This window comes from Phoca vitulina, unplaced genomic scaffold, assembly GCF_004348235.1.
Source record: "Phoca vitulina isolate PV1807 unplaced genomic scaffold, GSC_HSeal_1.0 scaffold16, whole genome shotgun sequence".
NCBI classification, from domain to species: Eukaryota; Metazoa; Chordata; class Mammalia; order Carnivora; family Phocidae; genus Phoca; species Phoca vitulina.
In genome coordinates, this window is record NW_022589719.1 from 32,072,610 (window position 1) to 32,084,817 (window position 12,208).

At 54.3% G+C, this 12,208-nt stretch overlaps 1 protein-coding gene across 1 annotated transcript; it reads right to left on the minus strand.

Moving 5' to 3' along the window:
• Positions 1-4,027: 4,027 nt before the first annotated feature.
• Positions 4,028-12,178, minus strand: GAL3ST3 (galactose-3-O-sulfotransferase 3). Its single transcript, XM_032414987.1, has 3 exons — positions 11,988-12,178; positions 8,272-8,508; positions 4,028-6,397 (listed from the first exon to the last, which is right to left on the minus strand). Exons 2-3 carry the CDS (start codon positions 8,394-8,396, stop codon positions 5,227-5,229), a joined length of 1,296 nt encoding a protein of 431 aa, XP_032270878.1. The 5' UTR covers positions 8,397-8,508; positions 11,988-12,178; the 3' UTR covers positions 4,028-5,226.
• Positions 12,179-12,208: the final 30 nt, after the last annotated feature.

Consider the following 12,208-nt stretch of genomic DNA (forward strand, 5'->3'; position numbering starts at 1 on the left):
CGAGTTGTCAATATTTATTAACTTTGCTCATAATATACTTTATTTGATAAGTCTATAGAATTTAATAATTTAATATTAATTTTTAATATAATTGTATTGTGTTCAACAACTGGCTGGCAAAATTCAGCTTTCAAGAGCTAGTAAGAGCCAGACTTGGCATACCATTGCATTCAGGGAATGGTGTGTAAAATCCAGTGTGGCTGGAACATGATGGGGGTAGAGAAGCAGTGGGAGATGTAGCTGAAAAGTTGTTTTGGAGGGCGGGGATCAGACTAGGCCAGGTCTTGTGGGCTGGTAAGCAGGGGACAGCGTTTCAAACAAGGGAATGATAAGATCAGGCTACTTTAAGAAGGATCACTCTGGATACAGAGAGGAGACTGTGTTTGCCATGGGGACTCCGAGGTAAGTAGGTAAGTTAAGTATGGTCGTTGAAGTAACCATAGAGAAACTGATGGCTTGGACCAACACAGGTGTTGTAGGGAAGGAGATGTGGGTAGATGCCATCTATTCAGGAGTCAGAATCTATAGGATATGATGACAGGTGTTGCTGGGAAAAGGGTGAGGGAGGCGTTAAGGAGACACCAAGGTTGGGCTTGAGCATCTGCTTGAATGGGTTGCCAGTCCCTGAAACTGAGTGTACCGGAGAAGCTGGTTTGAGCAAAAGGTGAGATGCCTGCTTTTGAACATAATGGGTTTGATGAGTCTGGGGAAAGCCCAGGAGGGCAGCTCTAGGTTGGAAACAAAGTTGGGATAGAGGACCCAGGATCCTGCCTCTTGTGGCTCCAGCTCATGGGAGGGTCCCCACTCCTGTCTCTGCCCTGGCTCTTGGCCACGCTGGAAGCCACATCCCCTCTGTGGGACTCAGCCTTCCCATCTGTAATGGGGTATTAGGCTGAGTCCTGCTTCCCTGTTGCCTGAGTGTTGTGAAAATCCTATGAGATTTGTATGGGAGTGGAGAGCGGGGATGAGGAGGCTGGTCCTGTCCTGTCCTCTGCCCACCGGAGGGTGCAGGGGGATCTTTTGGAGAGGAAAGGGCATGGTTAGCCAGGGCCCTCAGATTCCTGCAGCCCTTCTGGGTCCGAGGAGCTAATCTCAGGTCTCTGAGATTGAGAAAGGGGCTGCCACTCTCACTTCCCCTCATTGCCTCCCCTTCTCCCTTACTTCCCCTCAGCAGGATGCCCCCAGGGGCTGCCCCGCTCCTCAGGTGCTCCTGCCCTGAAGTCCCTCTTAGCTCCTCTGCCACAGCCTGAGAAGCTGCCCAATCATGTTGGCGGATCGCCAACTTCACCTTAGGCACCCAGAGTGCGTGGGCTCTCTACTCCTCTCTCCCACTCAAGCCTACTCTCTGGAGGCTTCTGTAAGGAGGCTCTTTAACAGAGCCTACTCGGACTCCTGAGTTTGATGGGGTGGGACAATAGATTCCAATGACAGGGACTGGGGCTTGGGAGTCTGAGCACTCTGCGTTCTGTCCTGGCTCAGCCTCTCCCAGCCCAGTGAGCCTGAGCACCACACCTTTTTGTACCTCAGTTTCCTCTTCTGTGAAAGGGGGATAAAGAACAATACCTCCTTCACAGGGGTGGTGGAAGAATCAAGTGAGTGAAAATACACAGGCACAGAGAGAGGCACCCAGCCCATCGTAAGTGCTTGGGAGACATCAGCTGGTGTCACTGTTCTTATCCTTGTGCCTTCTCCCAGTAGCGTTTGCAACTGGAGACCCTTCCCCTGCCTGCTTCAGTGACTCCTCTTCATCTACAACAGAGGTCCCCACCTGGTGTGCTGCTGCGCCAGCCAGGAAGGGGCTGCAGATGGTGAGAGATCATGACCCCTCTGCTGTGGGGACAGCCCGGCCTTCCCTGACGGTCATCATAGCCATTCCATTCACTCCAGCATCCCACATAGGATGATCCGAACTTCCAAGCGGGACATTCAAGGCCTTTCTTAGCTGGTGCTGATGTGTTTTCCCCATCTGGGTAGCCCAGCGCTCCCTGGCTCGCAGAGGTCCCAGCTTTCTCACCTGCGGCGCATGCATGGGTCTCTCTGTCTGGAGCACTCTCCTCTGTCCCAGTTCTCAGCTGGCACATCCCTTCCCCAGGGAGCTTCTCCAGATGGCCCAGGAGCCACTTTGCCCATCTTTCTATAATCATAACCATCAAGGCTGCTGCTTGCCCATACAGTGCCTTTGAGCAAGGTAGAAAAAAGCACCCTTACCTCAAAATGCTTTCTTCTATCTGCCGGTAAACCCACGGAATAGATGTGCCAACCTGTAACACCTACAACACGAAGGGTGTCTGTCCTGGAGGAGCCCTGATGACACCAGACCTGCTACTTAGGGAACATTTCCATGCGCCGGGCACCGTGCCAAGTGCTTTATCTCAAATACTGTTCACAAAGCTCAGGACAGAAATGGTTAACTTTTTTTGTTGTTTTGTTTGTTTGTTTGTTTTAGGAATGGTTCATTGTCATAGGTGAGGAAAGTGAGGCTCAAAGGCTAAGACCAGGGTCATGTACCCAGTAGGTGGCAGAGTCACGGTTTGAACTCCAAAGCACGGAGGCAAGTAATTGCTTCCATTAAGTCATTGTCACCCAGGTAACTGCTTCCACATCTGTCCCAGATTTTATTGTGAGCTCTTTGAGGGAGCGACCACATTCCACCCACTGCCTAGCTCTGGAAACGAGTAGAGTGGGCACAGAGTGGACAGCACCACATGGGTGTTGGAAGAAGCCTCTTTGCAAGGCACTGGGGACCCAGAAGCTGGAACCTGTTTTCCTGTAGCTGAAGCTGCAGGTGTTTGGACCAAGGAGTCCCGGAGCCCACCTCCCCTCCTTGCTTAGTCACTGAAGGCTGATATTTGATTTGGCGCCTACTTAGGGTCTGCCTTTGCTTCTGAAGAGAAACCCTCTCCCAGGGCCTGATGATTCCAGATGATTCCAGTTAATTCTTGAATCCAGATTTTTCTGAGTCCAGAATTGTGCTCTCTGCTGAAGTGGGGCAAAGTTTATAAAAGAAGGCCCACCAGCCTTAGGGGCTGGGAAGGCAGGAGAGGTCTATCAAGGCAGATCTTAAAGGCAACTCTGAGTTTTCCAGGAGAACCCAGGACAAGGTGAAGGATATTCTTGGCAAAGGTATGACCAGAGGCTAGCGCCGGAGGAGGGCAGTGGCAGACAGACACCTGTTGGCCAGGGGGCCAGAGCATGCTTTTCTTTGGATAGACGACTTTGAGTCTAGTACAATTCTTTACTGCTGCTTAACACCAGAAACCTGATTATGACTTTGTGCATCTCTAATTATTGCCTTTTGCCTTTTCCAGAGCTCTACTGGTACAAAGTGGGGTGCTATAAAAATAGCCTCTTTTCAGGCCCAGAGACTGTCATCCAAACTGTCGACTAACCATTGAAATCTCTATCATCCAAACAGGTGAAGGATTGTCTCTGTGAAAAATAAAATAAAGAGGAGCTCATAGCAATGTCTTGGTTTCTTCACTTTACATTTTTTGGGGAAAGTCCCGGGAGTCTGCCTAGCCTAGGGCACGGGAACGTCTTTATTCAAATGGCAGTGTGATGGCACTTAGGGAGCACAGACTCTGAAGCTACAGAGTCTGGATTCAAGTCCTAGCTGTGGGACCCCGAGTGTCACTTAATCTCTCCAAGTTTCAATTCCATCACCCCTAGATGGTGCCCATCTCGTAAGTTAATGTGTGTAAAGCCCTTAAACAGTGGCTGGCACACAGCAGACCATGTTAGCTATTATTTTTATTACTTGTCCAGATATGTCAACATAGCTCTGAGGAAAGTAACAGAAACAGTCCTGATTCTCTGCTGGTCTTTTTTTTTTTTTTTTTTTTTTTTAAGATTTTATTTATTTATTAGACAGAGAGAGAGAGATAGCGAGAGCAGGAACACAAGCGGGGGGAGTGGGAGAGGGAGAAGCAGGCTTCCCGCGGAGCAAGGAGCCCGATGTGGGGCTTGATCCCAGGACCCTGGGAGCATGACCTGAGCCAAAGGCAGACGCTTAACGACTGAGCCACCCAGGCGCCCCTTCTCTGCTGGTCTTAAGGGAGTTTCATTTGTAACTGTTGGATGTCCAGCTGTGCTCAGAAACACTGGAGTCAGGGAATGGTCCTCATCTGTGTCGGGATGTCTTCTCCTTGTGGGGAGGGCCAGTGGTGAAGTTGGTGACTCAGAAGGGGGAAGGGGATTTGAACACCTCCTTACTGGGTATGATCCTCCATCCAACCTCTGCTCAGCCTGAGTGGTTGTTATATATTATATATATATATAATATATAACAGCTCTGGTCCTTCCTTCAGTTTATAGGTCCTGCTCCAGTTCCAATGTCTCCCTGTGCTCCCCACGAGCCCCATGAGTCTTATCTGCCTTGCTTACCTACGTCCCCAACTTAAAGATGATGCTCAGTAAGCGGGGCTGAATTGAATAAAAAGGCATGATTTAGATTTTCTCAAAGGAAAATAGTGGAGCTGAGGTGGCCAGTCTGCATTGGTGAGCCCAGTCAGTCAAGGCGGGGTTGATGAGGGTTGCGAGCCTCTGGGAAGGGTGGTGGAAGAGCTTGATTGAGCCTGGGCCCTCTTCCTCACGGTGACAGTTACAGCTGCTATTTTTGGGTGTCCACCTCATCCTCAAACACGGGAAATCTGGCTTTCAATGACTGACATACAACCTGTGCCTTTTAAAGATATTTTATTAAAAAAAGAAAACCCAACCAAACAAAAAGCCCAACCCAAGAACTCTTGGTTCTGGGAGTCTGGGAGCAGCTTAGGTCTGTGGGGAGGGTGGAACCTGGAAGACAGACGGCGTGGGGGTCTCTGACCCCTGGGAGGAAGAGCAAGAGCCCCGGGGCAGCTGACAGGCAAAGCAGCCTTTCCCAGGGCTCAGCCCCCTTCTGCGTGAGGCCTGGGCTCACCCACTTGGAAAAGACAGGCGGGTGGCTCAACCCACAGAAAAAGGCAGGGTGGGCAGTTCCGGACAGGCCTCAGACCTCTCGTTAAGGTCACCAACCAGTCAGGAAGGAGACAAGGGTGGCCCGGGGCTTGATCGGGCCTATCAGCACCCTCCACGAAGGCGGGGTTCAACTCACCGTAGGGAGGCAGGCTCAGATTGGGAGATGCGGCCCCAAGTACTGAGCAGAAGGGGCCCTGACGAGGTGGGAGCTGGGGGCAGTTCCCAGGCAGGACTCCCGGTGGGCAGGGCAGGACCCAGACACTTCAGAGCTCAGTGGCCCTGGGGGCCGCGGGGCAGCGCCCGGATGGGCCGGGGCGGAGGATTGTCCAGGACCGGTTCAGGCCGGGCCCGCACGCCGCCCCGGCGCTTTTGCTTGCGCAGCAGGTAGCTCGAGTACTGCACCTCGGGCATGGCCAGCTTGAGGCAGGCCTCGGTGGCTGGCCCGGCGCCGCCGCTGGGTAGGTCGTAGCCCATGATGTCCACCTTGCGGCTGGGCTGCCACGGCTGCAGCTGCTTGGTGCGGATCTGCGCGGCGGGCCGCAGCACGGGCTCCTCGCCGAAGCAGCGCCGCAGCAGACGCTCCCGGGCCTCGCGCAGCTCACGCGCCTCGCGCTCCACGCAGGCGCGGCCGGCGCTCGCCACGCGGCGCCAGAACGTGGCGTTGAAGTGGTCGTAGAGGCCCGCGTCGAGCGCGTTCCAGGCGCGCGCGGCCCGCGCCAGCGCCGCGGGGATGGCGGCGAGGCGCGAGCTGGCGGCGCGCGCGTTGAGCTTGGCGTAGAGCACGTCGTCCAGGTCCCAGGCCAGCAGGCGCCGCAGCAGCACCAGCGACTCGTCGAAGTATTCGGCGATCATGACGAGCGAGAAGACCTCCTCCACCTGGCGGATGAGGCCCGCCAGGTAGGCGGCGTCGTCGCGCGGGCTGCGCTCGTTGTCGCCGCCCAGGTCGTAGGCCAGCGTGTTGTGCGCGAACATGGCGAAGTGCTCCCCGGCGCGGTAGTAGGCCTCGGGCGCGCGCAGGAAGGCCTCGAGCGACGCGTTGGGCACGCGCCGAAAGGCCGGGCAGTACTGGTTGTAGTAGCTGAAGAGCGACTCGAACATGGCGGCCGGCTCGCGCAGGATGGTGACATAGACGGTGCCGGGCGGCATGAGGCGCTCGAGTTCCGCGCGGTCGAAGCGCAGGTGGCTGGCTAGCATGTGTGGCGGCCGCGTGGCTGGGTGCACGAAGTGTGCCGAGAAGTTGCGTGGGTAGCAGAACTGGTGCTCGCAGCTCGGGTGCGGCAGGGCCACCGTCAGGTTGTGGCGCTCGGCGAAGCGGAACAGGATGTTCTGGACGGTGGTGCCTGCAGTCTTGTGCGTCTTCAGGAAGGCCACAGTCATGTGCTTGGGGCGGGCCGGTGAGTCCCGCAGAGGCGGGCAGCTCAGAGGAAACAGCTTGGGGTACCTGCCAAGTCCGGGGTGGGGGGAGTTTGCAGGGGGAAGGAAGTGTGAGAGGGGTGCGTCTCGACCCCCTGCCCCTCCCCGGGGACGGTAAGACGGGCACAGAACGGCCCATCCTGGGCTATACCCATGGACCCGTAGAGGGGTATGGCAGGCAGCCTCTAAGAGGACCCCCAGTGATCCCTGCTGGCCTCTGGGTATTCACTCTCTTGTGTATTTCCCTCCTCATGAGTATCAGCAGGACTTATTGATGCCGTCAGGGAATAGAATAGGGAGAAACGAGGGGATGTCACTCTTGAGATTACATTATAAAAAGACTATGGCTTCTATCTTGGTGTCTCTCCCTCTCTCTCTAGGATAACTCAGGCAGGGAGAAGCAAGCTGCCATACTGTGAGCAGCCCTAATGGGGAAGTACCAGGTGGCAACAGTCCAGGAGGTACTGGGCCCTCAGTATGTCTGCCTGCTTGAAGAACTGAATGCTGCCAGCAACCACATGAATGAGCATGGAAGGGGAGCACTTCCAGTCAGACCTTCAGATGAGACTGCATCTTCAGCAGCCAGCTTGATTGCAACTCCGTGTGACCTTGAGCCAGAGGTACCCAGCTAAGCCACACATGGATGCCTGACCCACAGAAGCAAGATAATAAATGTTTGATGTGTTCACATGCTAAGTTTTGAGGTAATTTGGCCACACAGAAATAGATAACTATTATAAGGACAGAGGCCCTTGGAGATCCTTGAGAAAGTCTACTCTACACCTATAGAAACTGAAGACCAGAAGAAGAATCATTTACGTTTTCTGGCAACTCAGATAAAGTCACCATATTCTCTTGTTCTCTGTCTTCTTTCTCATTTTTCCTCTTTCTCTGGCTCCTCATCTTGTTGATGAGTGGCATGGGCTTTGAGGCAATCTATTTGTTATACGATTCTGTTAAGTTCCCTGGAGCTTCGTTCATTCAGTCAACAAATTTTTTTTGAGCATCTATTATGTGCCAGGCACTGTTCTAGGCTCAAGAATTTTGCTAGTATAAAAAGCAGAGAATACTCCTAGCCTTCATGAAGCTTTCATTTCTGTTTCCTTGTTCCTGAAACAAAGGTGTTGGGGATTACAGATGACCTGTAAATTCCCTTCAGACTTTGAGTTACTCTCATTTCTTTTCTGTCCTAAGCATCATGTAATGAGGACTACTCTAAGCACCTTTGAGACCACCACTGAGATTTCCTATCTGTGGCTGGTTTGGGCTCAGGGTTATATCTACCCAGATGCCCCTCCTAAAGACCAGCAAATCCTCCGACAAGGAGAACTGAGCCCATTCACACCATTCTCATGGGCAGATAATGGAGGAAATGGGAAGCTGAGGTCCTGAAGGGTGCAGGGATTTGTTGGGTTCACATAGCCGGGAGTAGGGCAAGGGCTCCTATTAGTTGTCACATGGTATCCTGTGTCAGGATGGCTGACTGGGTCACACATACCATCATTCCCATTCTATAGATGAGGAAACAGACTCAGAGAAGTGAGGGCATTTGCCTAGCACAGCAGAAGCAATGAGAAGTTTGCAGTCTTTTGGGGGAGGCACTCAGAATGCCGTGGGAAGGACTTGGACTGGATTAGAATCCCAGTTTAGCTACTGACTAACTCTGTGCCTTCAAGCAACCTTTCAATGAAGACCAGTCCCTGCTCAGGGAGGTTGTGTGGATCTAAAGAGAATGTATAGAAAGCACTTTTAAGAATAGGGGGAAGGAGCAAAACCCAGCAGAAGACAGACTCCCCTGGCAGATAGAAGGAATGGGAAGGAGCGCTCCCAGTTCTGTTGCCAACCTGGCAAGAATGCAACTCGCCTGGGTCCCGCCCCCACACAGAGGCCCTGCCCCCTTACCAGCTGAGCTGTGCCCCCTGGTGGATGAGGAGGCTTAAGGTGCTGCACCCTAGCACCAGCAGCAAGATTTTCCTTCGGCTCATCATCTTGGTGGCCTGCTGCACGTGCTGGAGGATGGGTGGCATGTTGTGGTACCCACCCCTGGACCAGCCGGGGCCTCGCTATCCAGGACTCCCTTCGCCGGCACTCATGGGGGCTCCTGGGGCTCTGGTAGCAGGGCCAGTATTCCTGAGAGGCCTGGCAGAAGGAGGAGGCAAACAGGTTTGCAGCAGGCAGAGGAGATGGGCTGTGGGCCCCAGCAGGACTGCTGCAAAGGAGAGCTCCAAAGGGTGGGGTGAGCAGAGAAGCCAGAGAAGATCGGATTCCTACCTCCCATTACCAAGACCCTATCTCCACATGGCTCCAGATAACTTAGTCTTGGGTGGAATTACAGGCTCTGGGGTGTGGCCAGCCCTTCAAGCTGTAGCTACTCCTCCCTTGAGCCCTGTCTTGGCTTCTCTCCCTGGCCCTAATTAGTCTTTGTCTTGTGGTCATTTGTATCTGTCTCCCCAGTAGACTTACCTTAGCACCAGGGCTTGGCTTAAAGCACAGAAGTCTCAGTTCAAGGTATCCCTCCTCCAGGACTCCTTCAGCCAAGAGTTGGTCTTGACTCCCCAGAGCCTGAGCTCCTCAGAAACCACTAACCAGACCTATAGCTTCTCGAGTCTCTTGACTTGGGCAAGGGATCAATACTGCAGGCTTACAACACGTACTATACTGTTACATACTTAATTTCATTTAATGCCCACCACACCCTAACATAGGTATTATTCCCCATTTTGCAGACAAGGAAACTGAGGCTCTAAGTGATGGTGCTACTTGTCCTGTGGTCACACAGCTGTTGGCAGAATCAGGATTCAGACCTGCTCTTTCTGGTTTCAAAGCCCATCCCCCTAGACGTTATGTGTGCTGCTTTCACAGAGAACTGATTTCCCCATCCCTGCTCTGGACTCTGGCAGTTCTGCATGCTTCTGAGCCCTGAGCCTTCCTAGCTGGGGACCTGCCCTGAGGGCTCAAGACCAATAAATCCATGAGGGAAAGAAAGGAAGGACTTGAAATCCCAGAACCCTATCTGGATTTCATCCCCAGACACCTGAAACCCTGGCCGCCCCATCAGCTGACTGCAGTGAGAGGTGCCTGGCCAAGGCGGGGACATGGCAGCCTGGGAGAGGGGTGGGGGTGTGGTGAATACAGAGGTGCTCCTGCTTGTTGTTCTGCGGAGATTCTCCAGGAGAAGGTGGGCCTCCATCCCAGGTGAGTGGCAGGAGTGAGAGGCAGAAGAAGGGCCTGCTTTCCGGCCAGTCACCTGTCCCCATGTGAATGCCTTGGCTCAAGGGCAGCCTGGCCTTTGGCAGTGCTAGTGGAAAGTCAGTTTCAGCAGCAATGCCTGTCTCCCCACTGTTGTAGGGTCTCTGTCTCAGAGGTCTCGGTCTCCAGGTCTGGGTTCAGCTTCAGCCTCACATACACATGTCTTGAAAGGGGAGAGGGAGCCTGGAACCCTGTGGGCATTTGCACATACTTGGAACTAGGACACCTGGGTCCCAGGAGGGATGAGGTAATGTAAAAACTTTTGACCATCACTTTCCCCTGGGGCTTGAAGCTTGGTTTCCACTCCCTCTTCTTTACCACTACCTCCCTTGGCCCCTCATTAATCCTGGATTACATTTAAACCTGTTTGGGTAGAAAGATGTCCTGGTTATGCCTTTCCTTTCTCTTCAGGCCCCATCACCTGGTTTCCTCCACCAGCCTGCAGACAGACTTAATCTGCCTGGAGCCGAGGGAGGTAAAGGGTACAGCCACAGAGGGTTAACCAAGGGCATAGCAGAGAAAGCCTAAGGCCCTGCTGTGTTTTCAAGAATTGATAGGGGCAGAGAAGGGCTGGCTTTGCCTGAGCAAGGAAGCCTACAAGAGGAAGTCAGAGCCTGTGGCCTCTGCCACTCATCCTGCCTTGAGGATTTGGTGACAAGATGGGAGTTTTCAAGGGGGCAGAGTGGGGGGGGGGCAACCTATTCTCATCTGTGCTAAACTCGCTAAAACTACCCTATTTTCAGTGGACTCTGGGTCACCCAAGGAGGTCAAGCCTGGAGGGAGCTACATTGGGACTTTGCTTGGGGAATGCTTCAACCAGGCCGCATAGAGAAGGATGACAGAGTGCTTGGTGGTCCTCTCCATCCCACTCCCCTCCATGTCTTAGCCCTGGGGACCCGGCCAGCCAGACTCCAGTCTGAGGCCCCCTTGGAATAGGGAATCATCAGCACAAGAACTCCCTGGACACCAGCCCTCCGAGGTGGGCACCAGTTTCTGCTTGGCCACCATCAGTGACGGGATGCTCACCACCTTCAGATACAGCCTGGTCCATTTCTGAGCAGCCTCAAGCTGTTCAAAAGTTGTGTCTGGCACAGCTGGGATCAGCCTGCCACCGTTAGTGCCCTCCTCAGCTTGTCACCTTGCACCTTCCACTCCACACGATTGCTAGTGCTGCACTCCTAGACCACACGGGTCATTTTTCTCCATGACAGACCTTCAGGTATTTGAAAACAGTAACCTTGTCTCCTCTGGGTGGGCACTCAGCCAGGCTAAACATTCCAGGTCTTGAGAGAGGGTGCTGCTTGGACACTGGAGGAGGCCTCCCTTCTCTTGGCAAGTTCTCTCCATGATGGCTCCTCTGGAGCTGGAGTCCGAGCACTGGCATCTGGGGAAGGGGGCTGGCTGGGGCTGGATTTAACCTCTGTCATCTCTAGGATGCCGTGGGGTGGGTGGTGGTCTCCTGGCCCCCCGGCTCCGGCCAATCGCATGCTTCAAACTACTCCCCTGCTTCCCCTGTCTCTTCTCCATGGAGAGAGTTTTCCTCAGCTGTCCCAGACAGGTCAGGATGCCCAGCCTCATCAGAATATCAGTGCTAATTTTAGTCAGAACAATTTACCTCAGGCTGCTGCCTGGTTTTGCAAATTGCTTTCCTTTCTCCGGGGAACCAAAGAAAAAAAATGGTCTAGCTAGCCAGAGCTTTGAAAACTGGCCTGGACACCCACCCACTCCCAAATGAGCCCTTTTCTCTCTCCATCCCAGCCCTAGGGCCAATATAGGGGCTTTTAGAGGAGGAGGGTGTCCTGGCCTGGACCACCGGACCTGACCATTGGATGACCTGGAGACTCCATCCTTACTTGAGGATGGCACAGCCCAATGAGTAGGGAGGGAAACTGCCCAGGGCACTAGAAAGGAAGGGGCCAAGGGCTCAGGGGGTTGCAAGTAAGTGGCGCAGGAGATCATGTATCTTTCCACCTCTCTCTTTTTCTTCCTTTTTCCTCCCAGCCTGCTGCCAGGTCCCCCCAGCCCCCTCTCCCTGCCATCCACCCCCACGTCATCCCTGTCTCCGAATTCCCTTCATCCTCCTCTCTCCATCACTACCGCCCCTCCAGCCCCCATTCCTTCAATTTCATCCCCACCTACCCTAGAGATCCCATCACCAAGATCTGCTCACCATAGGGGATAAGCCAGATTCCCCCTCTCACCCCGGGCCTCCCTCGCTCTCCAGGGGGCAGAACGTCCCCCCCCCCAATGCTCTCCAGGCACTAGGCCCCCACGACACTCTCTCGCCCACCCTCGATCTCCGATCTCAGTCCCGGTCCGGTCCACCTCCATCCCCCAGCCCCAGGCCGGCCACTGCAGTCAGTACTCACGCCGCGGGCTCTGCCTCCGACCCGGGTGGGGGGTGGTCGCCGCTATCTCCCAACCCTTGTCCCGAAATCCAATGCGGATCGGAGGGCGCCGGGGGCCCTGAGCGCCGAGTGCCGGTTCGCTCGCCTCTCCGCGCCTGGATGGGATCAGGTGGCGGCTCCGATCCTCTCCGCTCTGCCCGCCGCCCGCCCCCCATCGCACACCGGAGGCGGGGCGGGGGCGG

Coding starts and splice junctions, on each gene's coding strand:
- GAL3ST3 (XM_032414987.1), bottom strand. CDS start 8,396: ATGCCACCCATCCTCCAGCACGTGCAGCAGGCCACCAAGATGATGAGC. Junction 6,398..8,271: donor CAGGGGGCACAGCTCAGCTG/GTAAGGGGGCAG, acceptor CGGACTTGGCAG/GTACCCCAAGCTGTTTCCTC.